The 25656-nt window shown below is 42.5% G+C and overlaps 1 protein-coding gene across 9 annotated transcripts in view; it reads left to right on the forward strand.

Moving 5' to 3' along the window:
- Nucleotides 1-25656, forward strand: part of RALGPS2 (Ral GEF with PH domain and SH3 binding motif 2) — a 277132-nt gene that overhangs the window by 18820 nt on the left and 232656 nt on the right. For 5 of the 9 annotated variants that reach the window (XR_007358002.2, XR_012669645.1, XM_048860731.2 and 2 more), the window contains exons 2-4: nucleotides 19372-19527; nucleotides 19745-19825; nucleotides 21382-21521. Coding sequence is in view for 7 of the 9 variants with exons in the window: in XM_048860731.2 (XP_048716688.1) it covers nucleotides 21465-21521 (57 nt within the window). In the remaining 2 variants the exon portion in view is untranslated. Of the gene's footprint in view, nucleotides 1-19160; nucleotides 19246-19371; nucleotides 19528-19744; nucleotides 19826-21381; nucleotides 21522-25656 lie in introns of those variants that run through there. The other 4 variants (XM_048860736.2, XM_048860732.2, XM_048860735.2 and 1 more) reach the window with 3 other exon arrangements.

Below are 25656 nucleotides of genomic sequence, written 5' to 3' on the forward strand. Positions count from 1 at the left end.
TATTTTTGGATGTTTTTCTGTATTTTCAAATATATTGGCTTCAGTTACAACACAGAATACAAAGTATACAGTGCTGACTTTGTTATTGTTTTTGATTACAAATATTTGCACTGTAAAAATGATAAAAGAAATAGTATTTTTCAGTTCACCTCATATAAGTACTGTAATGCAATCTCTTTATCCTGAAAGTGCAACAGGAACAAAGTCAGGAACAGTTGATAGCTACTGTCCATCACCTAATAAAAACATCTATTTGTGGAAAATAACCCATTTTTTGGGAGCCACACTTCGTAGAGATAGTAATAATCTTTTACTGTCTAAAGATGGCCAAACATGGCCAAATCAACCCTCTTTAAAAAACAAAACAAAATAAAAAAACACAACCAAAAACAGCCCCCCATTTCGCCAGCCCATCTGTTTGAACATGAAGCTGTTTACTATAACCCTTAGGAAACTGGCTAATCCTGAGCGATATTGTGCTTTGTTGAGTGGCCAGTTTACAAGGGATTGTGTAAGATGGAGACAGGAATTGTGCTGGGAGGGGGAGGAAGATGGGAGTATAGTCACTAGGTCAGGGCTCCTGAGAAGAGCCAAAACTTTTATTCCCATGACTCCCTCTGCAAGGAACTTCTGCATTTGGTGCGTGGCTTGGGATCTCTTTTAGGTCATCTAAGGGCTGAAGACCTGTAGAAGCCCATGTATTCATACTCCACACCAATATTCAGACAATTTGACTAACACTTGAGGTATTTCTCCTGGTGGTAAAAAGAAAGGTTGTGCAGATCCTTAGAGATAAAGCAGCCTTCTGCTGCTGTCTGTAGAGAGTGAAGTATATTCGACCAGGTCTTTCCCTCAGCTGTACATCTAGCAGATAAGAGTTGACTCATTTGTGGATAATATAAGATGAAGAAAAAAGAATGGTTTTTAAACATGTATATGACTTGTTCACCATTCTTATGATGTGGGTTTCCCCAAGTGGCTCTGCTTGTTTGAGACAACACCAAATGTTCCAAAGAGATCTGTTTTTATCCTTTGTAGTTTCAGGAGCTATGAAGATGTAAAATTTGCCTCTTATTTCTGTTTATAGATTACCTAATGGATCACAGTTTTTTCTTGAATATGTTCGAAATTACTTGTCAAACAATTTCTGCAAATTTCTGGTCTGCAGCTTGTTGGTGAGCAGTTTGAGTATATGACATTCAGAATTTGGGCTGCTTTGATTGGCAGTATTGCCAAATCCACACAGTCAAAAATCATGACTCCCCAAAACTGTTAGGTTAGCTTAAAAGTTATATAATTTTGGGTTCTTTTTATTTGCTCTCTGGCTTTTGATCCTTTCGGGTTTGTGTTTTCAAGACTTTCTCCACAACCGAGAGGACTAAAAAGTTATTTTTAATGAAAACTGAGAATCTCAAGTAGCTAGGAGCTGAAGCTTTAAGAAAAAAATTCTGAAATACCTGATAAAATTGTGAGTTGGCAACATAGGCATGAATATTGTATGTATGTGTATTTTTTCTGTTCCTAGAGAAAATAAACATAACTCTTAAAATTAACTTTCTGATGTGGATACTTGCAATTTTCAACTTGCTTTCTGTGGATGCTATACAATATCTTCTTGAAATCTGCTGTTAGGGCAAACTTTCCTGTGAGTGAATTTGTCACTTACTAGAATATTTCTGGCAACAATAGATAACTTACCTTCAAGGGAATGGAGCTCATATCTGAATGGAGGAAGTGCTCTGTTCTCTCAAGGATTCCAGGGAGATGCTGAGGTAATCAAGAATACCAGCACCATACCTGAAGCTAGTACCTGAATGGCTTCAACAAAGGCAGAGGATATCATCCTTCACCAGAATACTCCTCCGGAAAGCAGTCCCGTTTGCCAGGAGGCAGGTAGCCTTAATTTTCCTTGTGAATACTTTAAGGCACAAGTAACTTGGATTAATATTTTTGGGGTATATAAAGTTTCTACTAAACTAAACCAGTAGACTCTGGATACTAAATATTGAGGTCAAATTTGAGGTAGTGTAATAGGAATCTTAATTGTTCCCACATGCCCTTTTGTGGTATTTAAATCACTGAGAGCTCCTTCACAGCAGAGGATTGTAACTGTGCTGTTCCCGCGCACACTGTTTTTTCCCCCTATATGGAAGCACTATGTTTATCAGCCGCAAAATGATTGAGGTGCTCAGAAGAAAAAAAGGGGCAGGAAGCAGAAGAGACCAATTGCAGGAGAAGAGGTTGCTGAGGGAAAAGATGAGTAGAAAGGAATGAGGCAAACTAATCAGTGGTGATGTGTTGATCTGGTGGTCTGGTGCCAGTATGCTTGAGTTCATTTTCTAGGCCAAAATGAACACAACCAGTTGATGCGGTGAAGGGCTACGCTTCTTGTGTGTAGAGATTTTCTGTGGCAGACTGAAATAGCAATCTTGGTAAGCTCTGGAAACAGTCTTAACACTGTGGTAAGAGCCTTTGATAGGAGGAGAAAGTTAAATAGGTAGGAAAAATGGGGTGGGGTTTTGTTTTGTTTTTTGGAGGACCCTTGATGAGCAAAGGGGCAGAAATTCAGGATGGGGTGAGATTGACAGAAATGAAAAAAGAATACGCAGACAAAAAGAGGAAACTGGAGGCAGTTGTAGTTGAATACTTAGATTGGTGGCAGAAAAGAATAAAACTTCACGCTTCACCTCCAGTCTCTTGTCTTTATCACTTTTGCACACTGCCCACTTAAGAGTGATGTGTTTGGGGAAAGAATTCCCTTAAATATCTATCTCCAACATTCTTTCACCATTAAATAAAACACCAATAGCTATTTTCATTATATGACTAAGGCAAAGCTGTGTTTAGAGTCTGCTGAAGGAACACAAACTAACACATCTTATATTATTACCACAGATGTGCTGTCATGAATGATTGTGATGCAAATATAAGGAAATAAACAAAATTGCCAACTCTGTTGGAAACATGGCAATAAACTCTTTTGCCAAATGGAAAAGAACATTGCCATCTCTTAGAAGAATTGTTTACCACCAGCTACTTGGAAAATCCCTCCTGTTTTTTGTTATTTCTCTTGTGCTTTTTGTCCTTTTTCATTTTCAGTTCTGTTCTAGTCCTTCATTTTTCACTGTGTGATGTCAGAGTTCAGTGTAATGATTGAAATTACACATTGAAATAAGTACCTCTTTAAAAATTAGAGAACTTAGACTAAATCTGGTAGATTAATGGCTCACTCTAATCCAATGCCCTGATAAATAATCTTGTGTTGGTTTGCAGTGTTTTTCTTTTCCCTTGGTTCATCGTGTGACTTGTTGTGGATGCAGAATTCTTCAGTGGTGAAAATAGGGTGGATCTCTGGTCATGTGTTTATGCCCTGTATGGAAGCGAAGGAAAGTCCTTGCATGTGAGCTAGCTACTATACAAGGCATAAACACATGACAAAGAAACATTCAAGGGATGCACCCACTTCAAGGGATTCCATTTGGAAGTTTTTGGCACAAAAATCTCTTCCTTCTCCCTTCCTCCCTCCAAACATTAGAGGGAATAATCTGGCACAGGATGATTGATTCTGTTGGATTACTCCCAATTTAGAGAGAAATCTCTATTTACAAACTGATGAAAAGTAATTGTTGACTTTCCTATCTAAATATAAATATGCCACTCCTCTTCAAGGATCCATTCATAGCCTCTGCCATATGCATTAAAGACTAGGGTATGGGTTATTCATAGTTTGCACATCCTTTGTCAACTGTGCCTCACCTGACACACATGCCACACTCCCCACCACAAGTTTAAATGCCTAAAGATACACTAACTTCTTGTCTCTAGAGAGACTCATCACAACCCATCCAGAGGACAGATGGTGGTAGTGCAGAATTTTATATATAATATAAACATTGTTCTTTACCTCATCTCTTGTTCTGGTTTGTGAGTGTTAAATTTGTGGTTTGTCTGTTTTATAATCGATTGCATTTAAGACACATAGGGAAGGACCACTAATGGTGGGGAAGTTCTGAAGTGGAGCTGTAGCATGTCCCAGTCCAGTTTATAAACATACCCTATTTGTTGTCCTCCCCTTCTTTTCATCATCTTGCCTATGCAAACAAATATGCCCATTGGCTCCTATCTTTGTCAGTCTCTCCAGGGACTGGTTTCCCTTCCTGAAGGAGTGGCAGCACAGGGTGAATTGATTTAAATCATGAATTTAAATCAGAGAGCAGAAAACTTTGATTTAAATCACTGATTTTTTTGTTAATATCTTGTTTTGCATTTGTACTTTTTAACTGTTTTCCTAATGAAAGATTTGTTTGTTGACTGGTACCATTTTGGTTTGCAACTGAATATCCCTTTACAATAAATTTGCTTCTTTTTGCAAACAAGGAGGATATACTGTATCTATACACATTTGTTTAGGCGGTTATGTAGCTTAACTCACATTTATTCAGCTTCTTAATTTTTACATGTTTATTAGGAAATTGTGAATGATGCATTTATTTACTAGATTAATTTTTTACTTGCGATTTGTGTAAAGCTCTATTTGGATAGAAGTTAAAAAATGCAATTAAAAGTGCACAAAAACAGCATTTTTTTTATTAGTTAAATAAAACTACCTAATGCTGGATACATAAAAAAGTTTAACAAAACATGTTTTGCATTTAAAACTAACTCAATTATTAAACAAACGAAGTATTATCTGTGGTTAGTGAATTGAACTGATTGTTTCTGGGCACCATGCATATCAGGATTTTAGAACTAGTAAACCTCTGTCAGGGTGGCCTTGAGACCTCTGTCAGAGCCTAGCTATCCTGACTTGGCACTTCGGCTGAGTGCTTTGACATTGGTTAGGCGTATGCCTCCTATGCTGCCTGAGACCCGACACTGCTCGCCTTCCCCGGTGCCTAAGAAGAGACATAAGACCTCTAGACAGGTTGGTTGCTGCCACTGATCCTCCATAAGCTTGGGATTAAAAGTAGAGTGCAGCAAAAATTCAAGTATTCCTTTTCTCTGGTAGCGCTGAAACTGGCACTGTTGAGTGGCACTGTTGAGTTGAAGGGGTGAGTGATAGGGTGTTTCAAGGGCTGGGTGGCCTAGCGGTTAGCACACCTGACTTCTGGTCCCTTACTTCCCTGGCTGTCAGGCTTGTGGTGATGCTCCCCTCATGTAGAAAGACAGAGCTATCTCCTGCCTCTTTGCTAGTCAGCCCTAAACTGAGCCAGATTCTCTCCTTTTCTTCCTCCTTCAGGCCAGGCACTGGCTGCAGATGCGGTGTGGAGCTAGCTGGGCCTGTAGATGTAGATGCAGATGCAGTGTGGAGCTAGCTGGGCCCATAGGCTCTCTTTTTAACCCTTTTCATGCTGGTGTGAGATTTCTCAGCTTCATCACAGGGTGTCTTCTACATTTGTGGTACCACATGACCTGAGACCATCTTGGTACTGACCATGCTGGAGTCATTGGCAGCAGCAAGAGAGCTGCTGAGCCTATCAGTAATGTTATCCCTGGCAGTGCAGCAGACCGTGCTTCTGATACCGGCAGTAAGAGGAGCTCTGACATACCAGGGTGCAATCCAGACTAATGGGGGCGGTGTCACCCTTGCTTTGCAACCTAGGGTGCCTTGTAGTGCCTTACTATTGTGTCTCTGAACCTGGACCTCTCACAAACAACCTTCATCATGCAGGTCACTCCTAGATGTGTAATTGCAGCTGCCCATCACATTCTGGCTCTCACCAGTCTGGGTTATACTTCAGGATGACACTTTCCCAGTCCCAGATTTCCTCCCAGAAATGTATGTTTTGTTCTGCCCCAGCCCTCTCTTGGACAGTGCAAATATGTTAACTCCATTATTCCTATAAGGGAATAATATACAACAGCTTGCCACCTTAAATGGAGTTACCCAGACACTTCAATTTAAACGCACTGGATTAGATAAAACAATAAAGCAAGTTTAATAATGACAAAGAGAGATTTTGAGCACAAGTAATAAGGCATAAAGATATGGTTACAAGAAAAATAAAGATAAAACTCTTTCTAGTGCCCAATTAAAAACTACATTCGAGTCAAAGTGAAGTTTCTCACCACATACTTCTAGCAATATTACTGACCCACTTTCAGGTCAGTGCCCCTCCCTCAGAGTCTAATGGCTACTTCTTTTGTCTTCTTAAGTGCAAAGCATGAGAGAGACAGGGAGAAAGATGAGGTCTCTGAGGTGCTTGTTCCTCCTTTTTATAGTTTTAGTCCCCCTCTTGAAAAGCATTTCCAGCTGAGAACCAGAAGACAAAAAGTCTGTGTGAAAGGATGTTTCCTGCAGGGTTTTTTCACCTGAGTGAGCTTCCTTTGTTTTCTCCTTTCTCCTTAATGACTTTGTTCACTGCTTAAATGCAAATTAAGACAAGCATACATTCCTTTGTTGAAGACAGGTGTGTTTGAATAGTTTGGTGCTATGTGAGTCTGAACATATATTTTTAACATCCTATGCGGGGAAACTTTTAACTTTACGCATAATGCATCTACACACATTATACTGTGATATTACTGATCAGCAAGTTGAGTTTTCACATACCTCACAAGGCATACCTTGTACAAGAATTATTACAATAGTGTGTGAATACAGGAGTGCATTCCATCACAGGGTCCAGTGTTGGTGCAGTACTCGGTACCGCGACAACCTCCTGTACTTCAGACTTCACACCCATCTGCACTGTCAAAGGGGAAGCCTGCAATTTTGGCTGCACTATACTCTTTCCCAGGTTGGCACTGATCTCAGGTACCGTCGGCAGCAGCCTTCACTCTGACTGGGTGCAACCTGGAAATGGGGTACCGGTAGCTCTCTCATTGAGATGCTGTTACAAGCTGCAAACCTCTACAGGTACTGCACTTACACAGCCATCCACTGGCACGGACACACCCAGCCAAGTTACATGAATGCTTCCCCTAGCCGCTCATGAACTAACAATAGAGAGGCTCCAGCCAATTTCCCCAGCATAGGACCCCAGAGCTGTATTGTCCTGCCTTGTCCTGACCAGTGTAAGTTTATTACCCAGTCCACCCCTACCTCAATGTGGAGAGCACATGCGTGAGCTTTTTTACACTGAGCAGATTCCCCAAGCACTTCAACCAAAACACTGTTTAAGGTAAAATATAAAACAGATTTATTAACTACGGAAAGATTTTAAATAATTATAAGTAATAAGTGTACAGATCAAAGTTGGTTACCGAAGAAATAAAAGAAAAATCGCAATCTGAGTTCTATAAACTAGACAAGATTTGAATCAAGCAGTGTCTTGCCCTGATGGTATAGTTCCTTAATACACAAGCTGGGATTCTCCTTTCCAGCCTGGGATCACCTCCCCAGCTCAGTCTTCGTTCTCCAGATGTGTTTCCAGGTGTTGAGTTGGGTGGAGGGGAGGAGGAGAGGCCCAGTGATGATGTCACTTCCCCTCTTTTATAGTTTCTTCCAGCTTGCTGGAAACATCTATGCTTGTGCTTGGGTCAAGCAGTCTCCATTGTCTATGTGCTATCTCTGAGAAGTCTCCATTGTATATGGTTCTTGGGATGGTCCTTGGGTATGTGGATTCCTTTAATGGGCCATCAGCAGTCAGGCTCCTCCGTTATTGCACCTGAAAGGCTGGTTGTGGGTGTTCCCAACCTTACAACATATTTCAGTAACACACACATAGGAAAATTTCATAACTTCCCATACAGTGATAGCACATACAATCCAACAGGATATTAATGTTCAACAGATCACCTTTTAAAATGATACCTCACAAGGCATACTTTGTACAAAACATATCATAATTATATGACAGTGGTGAATATAGGGTTTCCAGTGTGCTGCTTCGAAGCATAGCGTTCCACATCCCCTTGGTCAGCAGAGGGTGATTCATTCTCCCCTGAATTGGAGATTGGCTCCTATGTTTCCTTGCCTTGGAGCTGGTTATGCTACTCCTCACCTAGATGTTATTACCCTGTGTTGCTTTGGGATCCTCTGGCTGGAATGGGATTGGGCATGTGGCCAGGACCAGTTCAGTGTTCCTTTTAAAACACCTGGGGATTTCCCCTGGTTTCTGGGTCTTACTCAAAGCATTCCTTCTCTGGGTCATCAGAGAGGCATGGAGAATCTACTCGCCAGGAGCTGCCTTTTCTCAAATCTGCTATTGAGCCCGGTGCAAGCAGAAAAACCTGGTTCAGGAGAAGTCTGTTGGACAGCTAGTGGAAGATTTGCAGCCTCAACCCTCTGCTGGCATCCTCCTCCCTTCAGAGGCACCTCACTCCCTCCCAATTATTATAGAGCTCACCAAGAGCTATTAGAGAGGGTTGCCTCAGGTTTGGAGATACAGGGGGAGGAGGTTAAGGAGTCCTCCCATCATCTTTCTGATATTTTGGCTGCCACTGGGATGCCTTACTGAATGGGCTGCAAAATCATCTTACTAATAAGTCGCTCTGGTAGACTTCTTTGTCCCTTCGTCCCATCTCAAAAAGTTCTGAATGTAAATATTATGTTCCCTCCCAGGGGCATGGGCAGTGGGTATAAGAGGCCAGAGGATGCTAAGCTTCCCCAATAGCTGGCCTGCCGCCTTTTGAGCATGCTGCTACCGAAAGGGTGCCCTAGCTGTGGCCCTGCCTGTGCTCTGCCCCAAAGCCCTCTCCCACTCATCCTCCTCCTGCCTGAGGCCCCACCCTCCCTCTGCCTCTTCTTTTCCCGCTCTGCCCTCATGGGGGCCTCAGTGGAGGGAGTGAACAGGCACATGGGGATGGTGAGTGGCAGGCTGGAGGGCAGGCAAGGGGGAGGAGGCCGAGTGGGAGTGAGCCTCAGGGTGGGCCACGGTCTGGGCTTGCCCAGCCTCCCCAAATGGAGGAGTCACTAGCTGTCTATACCCCGGGGTTTGACTATCTATATTCCTGTTTCACCCTGCGTTTTTTGATGGTGCCAGTAGCCAGTGAAAAGAAATAACAAGGCCAACAGGTGGCAACCCCCAAATCAAAGGATTCTAAAAAATTAATTTGATAGAAAAGTTTATTCTATTGTGGGATTGCAACTCAGGATTGCGAACCAACAAACTCTTTTGAGTGTTATGATTGTAACATTTGGGACTCCTTGCTCAAGTTTAAGGACATGTTGCTGGAGGACACTAGGCAGGAGTTCTTCGCTTTAGCTGATGAGGGGAAATGGGTAGCGAGAACTTGGCTGCAGGCTGGACCAGATGTGGAGGACTCGGCTGCTAGGACCATGACTTCTGCGATTTCTATGTGCAGGAGCTCTTGGCTTCAGTCCTCAGGGCTTCTGCATGAGGTTCAGCAAACAATTTGACTTGCCCTTTGAGGGCGAACAGCTTCTAAACTCCATGGGTTGAAGGATTCTAAGGCAACTTTAAACTTTGTGGGATTATATACTCCTACCCCATCCAGGAAACACACTTTCACCCACAGCAGACCCATTGGTACTCTGCCCCTCTTCCTTGCCAGGATCCACAAAGAAAGAAAAGTAGGGGTTATGGACACAGCCATCTCCTCCTCCTGCTTCTATGTCAATGCTTGCTCCATCTAGATACCCAGGGATTGCTAAACAGGTGATTTGATGGGTTGATCGAGGACGCTGTACCAGTTTCCAGGATGCCAGAATCCATCTCCCTCTGTTCACAGTCTGTGCCACTTCCTCAGTGCTTGTTCCTGGATTACTTCAGACTGATGGGTCTTAAGCACAGTGGAAGTGGGATATACCCTCCAATTTGTTTCTCCTCCTCCCTTCCATACTCCCTCCCCTCTTCAGGGACCATTCTCATGAGGATCTCCTTTTCCAGGTTTATTCTTTCCTTCAGGTAGAAACCATAGAGGAGGTTCTTCAGTATCACAGACGGGAGGGGATTCTGTTTCCATTATTTCCTAATCCTGAAAGCAAAAGGAGGTCTCAGACCAATTTATACTTATGCCAGCTAAGCAGATATCACATAAAGTGTTGCATCATCACCCTGGCTTCCGTTATTCGATCCCTGAAGACTGGTATGCTACTCTCGACTTAAATCACCACATGAAAGTAGGCACTTTATCAAGGTCACAAAGTATCTCAGATTCATAATGAAGCATGTTTATTGCCAGTTCACCGTGCTGCCATTTGGCCTGTCAGCATCTCCTCAGGTTTTCACAAAACGTATAACAGTAAATAGCAGGTTTCCTGAGGATGCTACAGGTGCAAATTTACCCTTATTTGGATGACTGGCTGGTCAGAGGTTGGTCCAGGGCTCAGGTACTGTCCAGTTTGTCTATCATCCAGTCAACTTAGAAAAAAATCTATCCTACGTCCAGTTCAGAGGATAGAGTTTATAGGAGCAGTCCTGGACTCTACTCAAGCCAGAGCTTTCCTTCTGGACACAAGGTCCCAAACAATTTGAGTTCTTGCTGTAGATCTCCAGGCCCACCCAGTCACAAGAGCTCGAAACTGCATGAGGCTCTTGGGACAAATGGCCACATACACATATGTAGTCTGGCATGCCAGAGTACATCTCAGATTTCTTTCAAGTTGGCTAGCCTCTGTTTATTCTCCAGGTCATCACTATTTGAGTTCTGTACTGAACAAGCCCTCTTGCGTATTCACTTCTCTAGATAGGTGGACAGACCCATTCAGTGTATAGGCAGGCATTCTGTTTGCTCTCAACCTTCATAAGAATATAAGAATGGCTATACTGGGTCAGAGTAGTGGTCTGTCTAGCCCAGTAACCAGTCTTTTCACAGTGGTCAATGCCAGATGCTTCAAAGGGAATGAACAGCACAGGGCAATTCTCAACTGATCCAGCCCGTCATCTTGCAGTCAGAGGCTTAGGGACGCCCAGAACATGGGGTTGCATCCCTGGTCATCTTGACTAATAGCTATTGGTGGACCTATCCTCCATAAACCTACCTAGTTTCTTTTTTGAACCCAGTTATACTTTTGGCCTTGGCAACGAGTTGCACAGACTGACTGTGTGGTGTGTGAAGAAGTATTTACTTGTGTGTGTGTGTGTGTGTGTTAAACCTGTGGCCTGTTAATTTCATTGGGTGACCCCTGGTTCTTGGTTTATGTGAAGGGGTAAATAACACTTCCTTATTCACTTTCTCCACACCATTCATGGTTTCTCATATCCCCCTAAGTCATCTCTTTTTCCAAGCAGAACAGTCAGTCTTTTTAATTTATCCTCATATGGAAGCTGTTACATGTTCTTAATATCTTTTGTTGCTCTTCTCTGTACCTTTTCCATTTCTAATATATCTTTGTTTGAGAGGGGGTGACCAGAACTGCATTCAGGATTCAAGGTGTGCGCATACCATGGATTTTTATATAGCAGCATTATGATATTTTGTCGTATTATCTATCCCTTTCCTAATGGTTCCCATTGTTCTGTTAACTTTATTTATTTATTTATTTTTGCTGCTGCTGCACATTGCATGGATATTTTCAGAGAATTATCCACAATGACTCCAAGATCTTTCTTGAGTGGTAGCAACTGCCCCATCATTTTGTATGTATAGTTGTGATGGCTTTCCAGTATACGTTACTTGCATTTATCAGTACCGAATGTCATCTGCCATTTTGTTGCCCAGTCACCCAGTTTTGTAAGATCCCTTTCTAACTCTTTGTAGTCTGCTTTGGACTTATCTGTCTTAATTTTTTATTGTCTGCAAATTTTGCTGCCTTACCGTTTACCCCTTTTATCAGATCGTTTATGAATGTATGTCATGCTGTATGGAGTAGCTCATGACCTGTGAGTGCCTACTTCAAAAAAGCAGGGCAGACACTCCAAACTTGTGGTATTTTCTGTATTTAGATCTCACCAAGCCAGTAACAAGTGTGAACTCCTAAAAGACTGCAGATAGTCCCATTAGACACTCGAGTCTATTTTGCAACCCAGGCAAGCTGCACTATATGATGATGGTCCCTTACACTCTGTCCCAAGAGACCATTCACTCACCCAGGTCTATTTGCATCCTAGATTTCAGAGCAAAGAAAATACTGGTAGCCAATTCTGTAATAAATTAACTAAAGGTTTATTAGCTGGGGAAAAGAAATGAGTTATTGAGAGTTTAAATCAGATAAAATATGTGTACAGGTGAGTCTGTCTATAATTCCAAATGGTAGCAGAGATGTAGTTGTCCAAGTGTCTCTCAGGGCTACCCAGGATAACTCTGGGGATCTCTGTCTTCTCTTTCAGTTATTCTGCCACGTTAAAATCCAAACAGTTCAGAGATAAAGATTTTTTTCCTTGTGTAAATACTTAAAGCTTCTCTCAGAAAAAAGGCTGACAGGATCACTACCCACGTGGGCTCTTTTTTTTTTATGATGGAGAGTGAGAAATGCATTTAGAACCTTTGATCTTCGATCATCCCACACAGTGACCATTTGCTTTGAAATTAGCACTTTTCTGATAGTTCTTCTTTTGCATTGCACAAGGCTTCTTTCTCATTTGATGGATTATTTAGTTACAGGAGTATACACAATGTAAATGTTAGCTATTACATTATAACAGCATACAGATAAGTGAAAACAATGCATGCAGCACACCACTGGTGTTTAAACTTCATAAAAACTGAATACATTGTTGTACATTTAAACAATCACTTTTGACATGTACTAATACACAAGTGAATTGACGTAGCTTCCAGCTGTGCATTTGTAAGTGTTCAGTGATGTCTGGGGCTTTACACTATATCCACTGTATTCCCCTTATCCATGTTTGTTGACCTCAAAGAATTTTAATAGATTTGTGAGGCATGATTTCCCATTACAAAAGCCATGTTGACTCTTCCCCAGCAAATTGTGTTCATCTATGTGTCTGATAAATCTTTTTTTTTTTTTATTTTTTAAATACAGTTTCAACCAATTTGCCAGATACTGAAGTTAGGCCTACTGGCCTGTAATTGCCAGGATCACCTTTGGAACCTTTTTCTTAAAATCAGTGTCACATTAGTTATCCTCCAATCATCTGGTGCAGAAGCTGATTTAAATGGTTTACATACCATAGTTAGTAGTTTCCTGATATTAGTGATGGATATGTCTGTCTGGAGGTGAGAGCTTATCTGGGTCCACTCCAGACTCAAGGTTCATGGTCCTCATGGGACCTGTTTCTGCATATTAATGTCAGGGAGCTAAGGGCTGTCCACCTAGCCTGTCAGGCTTTTCTATCTTAGGTAAAGGGAAGAAGCCTGTTTGTTCTCACAGATGACACAGTGGCAATATTCTGTCTCATTGGGCAGTGAGGAGCCCAGTCTTTTGTGCTTTGTTATGAGGCAATTCGGTAATGGAATTTTTTCATTGCCGATGTAATCAGTCTCAAAGTCTCTTGCCTTCCAGAGGTGCAAAACAAGCTTGCAGATTGTTCGAGTCACCATGAGTGATCTCTCCACCTGGATGTAGCCAGGGCTGTTTTCCATCAGTGGGGGAATCCCCCAATAGACCTATTCACAACCAAAGCCAATGGGAAATGCCACCAGTTTTGTTCCGTACAAGGTCGCAGTCCTGGTTCCATCACAGACACTTTCCTACTATCCTGGTTGAACAAGCTCTGCTATGCTTCTCCTCAAAGTCCACTGCTACTCTGAGTTGTTGCTAACCATAAAATGAGACCTGCCCGGGTTATACGAATAGCCCCAGCCTGGCCCCGGCAGCACTGGTTCTCCAGTCTCCTGAATCTGTCGGTGGAGGCTCTGATTTCACTTCTGTTGGACCCAGAAATAATTTTGCAGGATCATGGTTGGCTGTCCCATCCGAACCTGTGGGCACTTCATTTAACAGCTTGGAGCAAGTTCACCATGTCTTGTTAAATAATAGGTAGCCTTTCACCAGGAATACTTAAATTTTGAAATGGAAGCATTTTTTCATCTTATCGCATCAGCTCGAGGTTTCCTCAATCCAGCATAGCCTGGACTATCTATTGCACCTAAAACATCAAGGGTTGGCGATTAGTTCTATCTAGGTCCACTTGGCAGCAACATTAGCTTTCCATCTTCATGTGAACAACTGTTCTACATGTTCCAACAATATCGCAATCAGATTTTTTAAAGTCCTGGAAAAGTTGTATCCTCAGATAAGGAAACTGGTTCCCCGCAGCACTTGAACTTTAATTTTGTCAAAGTTTATGATACTTCCATTTGAGACTTTAGCAGTGTGCTGCTTACTACACGTATTACTGGAAGTTGGCTTTTTTAGTAGCAATCACTTCAGCCAGGAGTGTGGCTGAACTGTGTGCTTTGACATCTGAACCTCCTTATAAAATTTTCTTCAAGGACAAAGTGTATCTACGCCCTATCCAAGATTTCTCACTAAAGTGGTATCAAACTTACATATGTTTTACCCAAAACCCAATGCCAATAGAGAGGAGCAACACCTGTGCATGCTAGATGTTAGAGGACCTTGGGTGTTTGTCAAGGTTCCTTCCCCACTCTGAACTCTAGGGTACAGATGTGGGGACCTGCATGAAAGACCCCCTAAGCTTATTCTTACCAGCTTAGGTTAAAAACTTCCCCAAAGTACAAACTTTGCCTTGTCCTTGAACCCTATGCTGCCACCACAAAGCGTGTTAAACAAAAAACAGGGAAAGAGCCCACTTGGAGACGTCTTCCCCCAAAATATCCCCCCAAGCCCCCATACACCTCTTTTCCTGGGGAAGGCTTGATAAAAATCCTCAGCAATTTGTACAGGTGAACACAGACCCAAACCCTTGGATCTTAAGAACAATGAAAAATCAGTCAGGTTTTTAAAAGAATAATTTTAATTAAAGAAAAGGTAAGAGAATCACCTCTGTAAAATCAGGATGGTAAATACCTTACAGGACAATATAGAGAATCTCTCTAGGCAAAACCTTAAGTTACAAAAAGACACAAAAACAGGAATATACATTCCACTCAGCACAGCTTATTTTACCAGCCATTTAACAAAAGGAAATCTAATGCATTTCTAGCTAGATTACTTACTAACTTAACAAAGTTTCTGAGACTGCATTCCTGATCTGTTCCCAGCAAAAGCATCGCACAGACATACAGACCCTTTGTTCCCCTCCCCCGTCCAGATTTGAAAGTATCTTGTCCCCTCATTGGTCATTTTGGTCAGGTGCCAGCGTGGTTATCTTAGCTTCTTAAGCTTTTACAGGTGAAAGGGTTTTGCCTCTGGCCAGGAGGGATTTTATAGCACTGTATACAGACAGGTGGTTACCCTTCCCTTTATTTTTATGACAGCGTTCTACATAGGTAGGACTAAACAATTCCATTTGTCAACCCAACTGTTCATGGCCATCACAAACAGGATGAAGGCTCTCCCAGTATCATCAGAGAGAATTTCATCATGAATAGCCTCCTGTATTTGTGCACGTTGTTAGCTGGCTGGCATTTCCACACGGAGCAAAGTAACATGGCATTCCACAACATCGTAATGAGCCTTGTCAGTGTTTCTTGTGCAAGTCCCTATCTAGGACACTTGTAAAGTGGTAACTATAAGTCCCAGCTTCACATCCCCATTCTGGAGACTCTTTTAAGTTTGGATGAGCTATGCGTGTACGTAGACTCCCATGACTTCTGCTTTGTAGCTTGTAAGCCACCAAGAGTGGAATGGACATGTGCAATCGCTCAAAGAGGATAAAACGGTTACTAACCTTCCACGATTGTTGTTTTTGATCTGTTGCACATGTCCATTCCACAACCCACTTTCCTACCCCTCTAGGTTGGAGTTGTATGGCAAAAAGGAAAGGGGGAGGGCAGGTTCTGGGGAAGTTGGACCCTTTATACTGGCATGCAGTGATGTGCAATGGCAGAGGGTGTTTGAGCCAGACTGATGGATAACACTGAGGGAGAATTTTCCAGTGACTGAGTGTGGAGTGCACAAACACCGGGTGGAATGGACATGTGCAACACATCTCAAACAACAGTTATGGAAGATTAGTAGCTATTTTTTTTCTTGCTTTTTCAACTCACGATTGGTCTCTTATCTTTGAATGAACTAGTCTGTGAGCTGAACTAGTTGAATAAACTGAAATAAAGAAAATGTCTTTGCATCTGATAGCAGCAGTCTCTTCTGCAAATGCTGGTTTAGCATTCCAACAATGCCTGGTTCCAAGTGTTTGCCAATGACTTTCACGAGTTCAGTGATACAAGTTTCTTTAAAACTTGGCAGCAAATGTACTGCTTAATATTATTTTTTTAAATTTTCTTAATTTAAATTATTTTAATAGGGCATAATAAATGTAGGCTTTAACATAAATTGTCACTTTAATAAAAACAAACCTATTTATAATTACATTCAGGTTTATATTTTTTTTTAAAATCAGGTTCTAATAGAAGTCCAATTCTCTCTCTTTTAAAGATCAACTTTTTTTATCCACCATGGGGCAGCTGGTGGTAAATCCTTCTCCAGTTCATGAGCTTGCAAAATAAGACAAAACTCATTTCCAAAGACCTCCCAGATTCTGGCTATGTCTACACTAGAAACCTTACAGCGGCACAGCTGTACCACTGCAGCTGAGCTACTGCAAGGTCTCCCGTGTAGACTCTCTATGCTGCTAGGAGAGAGAGCTCTCGCACTGGTATAATTTAAACCACCCCCAATGAGTGGCAATAGTTGTGTCAACGGGAGAGCATCTCCCGCTGACATAACGCTGTCCACACTGGTGCTTCTGTTGGTGCAACTTATGTCAGTCAGGAGTGTGGTTTATTCACACCCCTGACTGACACAAGTTTTACTGAAGAAACGCTAGTGTAGGCATAGCTTAAGAGTTAATTTTTTTTAAATAATAGTCTAGTCACACTTAAGTATTCAGTGACCCAAAAAAACAACCTTCAATAATGCAGAGTTTAGGTAGCCCTTCACTGACAAAAGCACTGGTGGGGACAGTGCTATATCCGCAGGAGATGCTCTTCTGCCAATATAGCTACTGCTGCTCATTGGGGGTGCTTTAATTATGCCAGCTAGAGAGCTCTCCCGCTAGCATACAGCAGCTACACAGGAGAGTTTACAGCAGTACAGTGCAGCTGTACTACTGTAAAGTCCAAAGTGTAGACATAAATTCCAGTCTGCTGTTCTTTCCTCTGGTCTATGATTTGGATCACTAATGCTGTTCCATGCCCCCACTATTCTAGAACACTTAGAATAATTGTTCTTTAAATAGAAAAGTCTTGTCAGCCTCCACTGTAGTAGAGCTAGCTCTCTGCTTTAATATTGTATGAAATTAATCATCAGCAACTGCTTTGCTATATCCTGATTCCCAGCACAGGATAATCCTGAAATACAGGAAGCTCTAAGAGGGGTGAAGTGGGCCATTCAACTCAATATGATGTTCTGGGCTAATGAGAGCACCCCGTAGAGATGAGAACAGCCTGAAACAATAGCTCTCAGACATATGAACTGCTCCATTCATCTCAATGGGTGTTCCCATCCCCCTTCCCCAGTGTTTGAAAAACCTGTGATATGTATAAATCATACCTGTTCTCACCTCCTTGCTCCAGTCTCAGCAGTGTGTTCTTGGTACATGCTCCTAGCATGTCTATTCTCAGCTCCCCATCCCAAGCGGCAGGACCACAGAGCTTGAACCCCAGATGTCCGCTCACGTGTAGAGAAGGGAGAGACTGGCACAGACCCCTTCAGAGGGTCAAGGTCCCCCAAATATGGGCTCTTGCTCCTCTGTTCATGCATGCTTGCATGCTCTGTGTACCTTGTGACCATTAGGCACGCACCTGAAATGAAAGCTAAATTCTTTGGTGAATACCGTTCTGAATTTTGCTCCCCTAAAGGGGCAGTGGGCAGACCCTAGTTGGGGGTAACTCTTGAGCGACTGAGACCCTTGTTACAGGATCGGAGCACTGGTTTGCTAGCCAAGTCTGGGCAAAAAAAGGACAATATGTCAGCCTTAAGAGAATTGTTTTTTCAGATTGCTATATCTTGGGAACCCCTCAGTCAAAATACCTCAAATTTGGCTCCTTAACTGTACCCTGTGCCCATATGAGGCACACCACATTTCAAGGCAGTCTGAGTAACCGTGCCGGAGCATGTAGAAGAGCTGAGTTTTAAACAGAAAGCTGGTCTTGCCCTTAGCTATAGCAGGCCTGACAATCCGCTATAATAAACTCAGAGTTTGTCTATGCTTACAGCTGCACCAGTGCAGTGGCACTGGTTAGTGAAGACACTATCCATGCCAATAGGAGCGCTTCTCCCATCGGCATAGGTACTCCACCTCCCCAAGAGGTGGCAGCTGTGTTGACAGGAGAAGCCCACCCTTTAACACAGCGGTGTCTATGCTGGGGGTTAGGTCACTATGACTGTGTCGCTCAGGGGTGTGAATTTTCCACACCCCTTAGTGACGTAGTTATACTGACACAAGTTTGTAGTGTAGATGAGAGCTCAGCAAGGTTCACTGAATGTTTTTAAATAGTTTTATTTCTCTAGCGCTTATATGGAAGATAAAATGAATGAGAGAAGAAGATACTACATCATGGTTTCAGTCTGTTCTGATTTAATTGAAAAATAATAGCTAAGGCAGTAAAATAAAATACATTTTTTTTAACGTAACCTCTTCACAAAGAATCACAGAACAGAAGGTACATAGAAATCAAATAGGCTGGTGGGTGATCCTGAAAAAATGAGAGGCTTTTTAGAAACACAAATTTTTGTGGACAAAGGTCATGCATAGAAAATTTGTGCAGAAAAGCTATCTGATTATAGTATTCACAAAAACAGCAAGGAATCTGGTGGTACCTTAAAGACTAACAGATTTATTTGGGCATAAGTTTTTGTGGGTAAAAAACCACTTCTTCAGATGCATGGAGTGAAAATTACAGATGCAGACATTATATACTGCCCAAATAAATCTTAGTCTTTAAGGTTCCACCGGACTCCTTGTTGTTTTTGTGGATACAGACTAACCCGGCTACCCCCGATACCTGATTGTAGTATTGTATTTGCTGTCTCTCATAACTTTTTAAAAAAGACAAATGGTCGCTGACGTTGTTTGAGGGGAAACACACATTTTTCAATGGAAAGCCCTTAGCTGACAGTTGCAGTCACAGCTCCCTGAAACATGTGTGCAACTGTTTGTGTTTGGTTCATTCCACTTGCTGCTTTAAATAGTCCTGTCCTTCTGGTGGATCCATGCATGCATTGTGAGAGACAGGGGCTGCTTCCTTGCATGACTGCGTGCAGACACTATGGCAGAAAGCTATCACCTCCTGCTGATTAACTCTTGGTCTGAGGTCAGCGTCAACTTTGAGTACTGCTACTTTTGAATGGTGGTGGTCAAGGAGGTAAGGAACTTGTTTATTACTGTAATTCATTTTTAAGTTTTAAGTTGCATTTTATTTTTCTGTTTTGTTGTGAGTGGGGTTTTTGAAGCTGAGCTAATAGTTTTCTTCTCTCATGGTTCCCTCTAGGATTCAGAGAACAGGAGTGGTTCATGTCCAGAGTGAAGACTTGCTCCTGGACACTTCTGTCTTGCATCTCATCTGATGCAGTGGGGTCCATGGGATGTACCAGTCTTCAGGCGATGGAAGTGGGGAAATCACCGGGTGCTGGAGTACCATGAGGAGGTAATTTGAGAGCTGAGATTAATCTGGGGACATGAGGATTGGGGAATTGCCTGACTGTATATCTTCACTAGTGCCCCTGTAAAAAAAGAACAGGAGTACTTGTGGCACCTTAGAGACTAACAAATTGCCACAAGCACTCCTGTTCTTTTTGCGGATACAGACTAACGTGGCTGCTACTCTGAAACCTGTGATAATGCCCCTCTGTTTTCCTTTTCAGAATTCAGGAATGTGGGAGAGGTGCATCAAAGCAGCTACTGGATTATTGTGCCAACAAGTAGTAAAACAAGCACATTCACAGGTTATATATGTATAATGGCTGCTTAATTTTTCTTTCTTTCTTTTTTTTTTTTCCTGTAAACCCTCTGGAGGGGAAAACTAAACAAGAATATATTTAAGCTAAACACTTTTTTTGTATTTAATGTTTTTTGTAAAAGCTGATAAAATGTTTATTAAACATATATTTTGTCCCTCATTATTGCTCTTTGGATTGTAGCTACTGTGATTGGGTTTACACTGGGCAGAGTTGAGACCATCCAAGTACATCATTGATTGCTTTTGTGCAACTGATAATGTGTGAACAGAGTTGGCATGTAACCACTATTGATAGGTTGTTGCTGTCTAAACTACTTGCAGTAGCATGGCTGCTCTAAATTGTATCAGTGGACCAGCTCAGCATAGATCGGGCAAGGGTTGGTGGAGAGCAGAGAGATCTTGAAAGCCTCAGGATGTGGGCTTGTGTTGCAAATCCTCCTCATTTTTTTTTCTTTCCTGCAATGACTTTTTAATTATCAGATTACTCCTGGGCATGTTGAATTATTTAAATTTTAGTTCTTGCAGTTTCTTGCTTTTTAGGATTACATATTTGTCAGATGTACTAATGAAGATTACTGCAAGTAATTTAAAACTCATCTATACATGTTTACTATTGTGTTTTTGGAAAAAATTCCATGGAATGGATTAACTTTATTTTGTGTCTTTCTTGTGGCCTTTTATTGCAGTTTTAATATTAAACATTGAAAGTCTTATTGGATTGTTTATAGTTACGTTAAACTGTCTGTTTTCCAGTTAAGTGTAGCCCTGACACATTTCTGACTTGACTTTTATATTTTAAACTTATAATTCATAAATAGCAAATTCAGGAAATGTAATTAATCAGTACTCTGATTAAATACAAATGTAGATACCAATAAAAGCTAAGATAGGATCTGTTTCTCAACACTAGGGAGCACTAATATTTCATGAAATTGAAAACAAAACAAACCTTTATTGCAGGGGTGGCCAACCTGAGCTGGAGAAGGAGCGAGAATTTACCAATGTACATTGCCAAAGAGCCACAATAATATGTCAGCAGCCCCCCGCTCCCAGTGTCTCCCGCCCACTGGCAGCCCTGCTGATCAGTGCTGCCTCCTCTCTCCCCGCACCTCCCAATCAGCTGTTTCGTGGCATGCAGGAGGCTGGGGGGGGGGGGGGGGGAGGAGCGAGGGCATAGCAGGCTCAGGGGAGAGGGCAGGAAGGGGTGGAGTGGGGGAGGGCCTGTGGCAGAGCCAGGGGTTGAGTAGTGAGCACCGCCCCGGCTCACTGGAAAGTTGGCGCCTGTAGCTCTAGCCCTGGAGTCGGCTCCTATACAAGGAGCCGCATATTAACTTCTGAAGAGCTGCATGTGGCTCCGGAGCCACAGGTTGGCCACCCCTGCTTTACTGTATCAGTAGCATTCATATAGAAATAAATAATTTTATTGCTTCGACTGTCTCAAAATATTTTTTGTTACCAAACAGTTTTTCTGTGCAGAAATGAAAACAACAAGCAGCATTATTATAAGAATACAATTTCTGACTTCTTTTCATTTTCTTGTAGGAATGATTACTCTGTTGCCTTGGAAATGAAGTGATTACCCTGCTGGTGTAAATGTAGGGCAGAAGATCAATGGTGTGGGCAGTATGGAGCTAACGAACGGGCAGTCGAGCAATGTTAATATTGTCGCTACTGCTTCAGAGGTAAGGACTACAAGCCTACAGCCCCTTATTAGTTGGTCAGATATTTAAATCCATAAAATGTATAGGGTTACAAACTGCCCCCTCCCCCCCAAATTGAAACAGTGACTTTTTCTTTCTACAAAGATACATTGTGCAGCAGGGTCTTATTCTGTGGATTGTCTCTGACATTTGACAATTCATATTTAATTTAGTTCAAAATTTTGAGTTTTTAGAATGCTTACCAGCCAGGAGCATGAATCAGCCTGTGTGGATTTATCATAGGCAATAAGTGCCCCTCCTCAGTTTCTATGGATGTGGTAGAAGCTTATCGGCTCTTGTTGTGTCTGTTTATTCTATCAAACTGTGCCTGGTGTGTAAAAGGAGTCTTACTGAAAACCCTTATGCAGTTCCAATTTTTATTTTATACTTAACTTTTGAAAGTAATTTCAAGCTCAGTAAATGGATGAGGCTTTGGCACGCTTTTGTTGATGATGCTCCTCATATCAGCTGTCTTCTCCAAAGCTTTGTCACACTGCCTGGGTGCCACAGGTGGAGTGTTAGAGCCTCTCTAAAGCACACACTGTAGTCTTGCTTATAGTGGAGCATCTCTCTTCCTGTTGCTTGTCTCAGTCCTCTTGGTGCCCCCCCCCCCCCCCCCCCGGCCTTTCCAGAGCCTTCAAATAGACTCTTGTTTCTTCGGTCCTTTGCTTATAGGCTGTATGTTGCACATACAGCAGACCCTATGGTGGGTTACTTGACTGCCCTTTCTCATTTAACAGCAGTTAGAAAGACACAAGAAGTACTTTTCGTGGATAAGCCATAGGACATTCACGCTGCTGAGCTATGTGCTTGGGAAATGGGCTCCTACCTTTGTAGTGGGTTCTGGTTTAAGGGTAGGGGCTTGTTATATCTTATTCAGTACCCTGTTTTTATCTTCAGGAGACCTTAGGATGTGATGGTGACAAGACAAATGTCCCTTGCTTCCTGGATGATCAGGATGAATCATAAGGTTCTCCATAAATATATTTCCTCAGAGATAGATGTTATATGAGTAGAGATAACACACCCCATGTGCTTCCACTGAGAACTAGAGATTTACTTCCATCCAGAAATCGCCCACTTTTTTTTTTTAGGCTTCTCATTCAATGAGTCTTGGTCCTTTCTAGGAACAGGAGGACCAAGAAGATATGGTGATGTTATCAAAGAGCTTTATTTGGACCCCATCTCCCTATAACATAAGGGAAGTTAGGGTCAGTGTGGTGGATTCATGAATCCTTAATGTAGTTTAGAGGGCCTCCAGGATCTGTCTTATAAAATTTTTCCAAATCGGTCCTTCCCTGAAGTATGATTTTAGGTACCATAATATCAGGAAGACGTAAAACTGGAATGGAATTGGTGATTCCAACTGGCAAAGTGTGCGGGGAGGGAGGGTGTGTTGAGAACATATCTACTTCTATAGCAAGGTGACTGACTGCACAAAGCTCAGAATTCTAGAAGAACATCACTCCCCATTCTTATTGGTGTCTTTGTGTGTACTACTTTTGGCACAGTGTGTGATGTGTCTTCACATTGCTGGTTTTCATGTTTAGCTCTGTCTGGATGACTGGCTGATCAAGGACAGTACTTGTCATGGATGTTGGTGTTACTGTCAGAAGCTGTCACAAAGGTTTGGAGTAAACACTTCAAGTATGTGTCAGTATAGATTCCACTGCAGGTGTACATGTGTCTAAAGCACATGAGATTGGATTTTTTTTGAATAGCAGTGCTTGTTGAGGCTAATCATTTGCTCAGTACCTCCTCGTTCTCTTGTGTAAGGGCATAAAGGGTGGAGTGACTGTAACATTACTTCGGTTTCCTCTTACTTCCATGTCAGTGAGATGGGACTCAGTGAGTGTCTGACCCGCTACTTCTGCTGAGCTTCAAACTCTCTTCCTTTTCTTGACTAGTTTGCCAAAGAGAATTTATCTTTGCCCTCCTTGTCCCCTAATTTCTTTAATTTGCACAATTCTGCAAAAAAGAGACTCACCCCGTACAGCGGGTGAGGGGCCTTGTCCTGACTGCTATGATGTTTAAATCCTTAGAGTTTAAAGAGCAAGGGTGGTTTAGTGATTAGCTTCAGACTTGGAAGACCTGCGTTCAAGTCTCTGCTCCACCAGAGACTTCCTGTGTGACCTTGGGCAAGTCACTTGGCCAGTCTGCCTTAGTTCCCTATCTGTAGCATGGGGATAATAATACTTCCCTACCTCACAGGGATGTTGTGAGAATAAAAACCTTACAGATTAGAAAGTGCTTTGAGGTCTACTGATGAGAAGTGCTGTATAAGAAATAGGTAATATATTAAACACTGCCTGACCTGCAACAGATTCATCCCCTTGGTCAATAAAATAGCCACTGACTAAGCCCATCTGGGGGAGAGTAACATCCCCGAAATGGGTTAATATGCATATCCTTCTTGAATGCTCTCAAGTCAAGGGTCATGCTGCTGAATCTGTAACTGCTTGGGCAAACCGTGTGTCTCTTCAGATCCAGAGGAGATGGCCCCCTCCAAAAAAATCAGCTGAAAGGGTCATTGTTGGCTAGGGTTCCCTTGAGCATGCTCTGGGGCCCTGTAGCCCTACAAAGGCAGGAAAGAATCATCATAGAATCATAGAATATCCAGGTTGGAAGGGACTTCAAGAGGTCATCTAGTCCAACCCCCTGCTCAAAGTAGGACCAGTCCCCAACTAAATCATCTCAGCCAGGGCTTTGTCAAGCCGGATCTTAAAAACCTCTAAGGAAGGAGATTCCACCACCTCCCTAGGTAACCCATTCCAGTGCTTCACCACCCTCCTCGTGAAAAAGTTTTTCCTAATATCCAACCTAAACCTCCCCCACTGCAACTTGAGACCATTACTCCTTGTTCTGTCATCTGGTACCACTGAGAACAGTCTAGATCCATCCTCTTTGGAACCCCCTTTCAGGTAGTTGAAAGCAGCTATCAGATCCCCCTCATTCTTCTCTTCTGCAGACTAAACAATCCCAGTTCCCTCAGCCTCTCCTCATAAGTCATGTGTTCCAGTCCCCTAATCATTTTTGTTGCCCTCCGCTAGACGCTTTCCAATTTTTCCACATCCTTCTTGTAGTGTGAGTCCCAAAACTGGACACAGTACTCCAGATGAGGCCTCACCAGTGTCGAATAGAGGGTAACGATCACGTCCCTCGATCTGCTGGCAATGCCCCTACTTATACAGCCCAAAATGCCATTGGCCTTCTTGGCAAAAAGGGCACACTGTTGATTCATATCCAGCTTCTCGTCCACTGTAACGCGTAGGTCCTTTTCTGCAGAGCTGCTGCCTAGCCATTTGGTCCCTAGTCTGTAGTGGTGCATGGGAGTCTTCCTTCCTAAGTGCAGGACTCTGCACTTGTCCTTGTTGAACCTCATCAGATTTCTTTTGGCCCAATCCTCTAATTTGTCTAGGTCCTCTGTATCCTATCCCTACCCTCCAGCGTATCTACCTCTCCTCCCAGTTTAGTGTCATCTGCAAACTTGCAGTGCGTGCAATTCATGCCATCCTCCAGATCATTAATGAAGATATTGAACAAAACCAGCCTCAGGATCAACCCTTGGGGCACTCCACTTGATACTGGCTGCCAACTAGACATGGAGCCATTGATCACTACCCATTGAGCCCGACAATCTAGCCAGCTTTCTATCCACCCTATAGTCCATTCATCCAGCCCATACTACTTTAACATGCTGGCAAGAATACTGTGGGAGACCGTGTCAAAAGCTTTGCTAAAGTCAAGGAATAACACGTCCACTGCTTTCCCTTCATCCACAGAACCAGTTATCTCATCATAGAAGGCAATTAGATTAGTCAGGCATGACTTGCCCTTGGTGAATCCATGCTGACTGTTCCTGATCACTTTCCTCTAAGTGCTTCAGAATTGATTCCTTGAGGACCTGCTCCATGATTTTTCCAGGGTTTGAGATGAGGCTGACTGGCCTCTAGTTCCCTGGATCATCCTCCTTCCCTTTTTTAAAGATGGGCGCTACATTAGCCTTTTTCCGGGACTTCCCCCGATCCCTATGAGTTTTCAAAGATAATGACCAATGGCTCTGCAATCACACCCGCCAACTCCTTTAGCACTCTCGGATGCAGTGCATCGGGCCCAA

Source organism: Caretta caretta, chromosome 8, assembly GCF_965140235.1.
Source record: "Caretta caretta isolate rCarCar2 chromosome 8, rCarCar1.hap1, whole genome shotgun sequence".
NCBI classification, from domain to species: Eukaryota; Metazoa; Chordata; order Testudines; family Cheloniidae; genus Caretta; species Caretta caretta.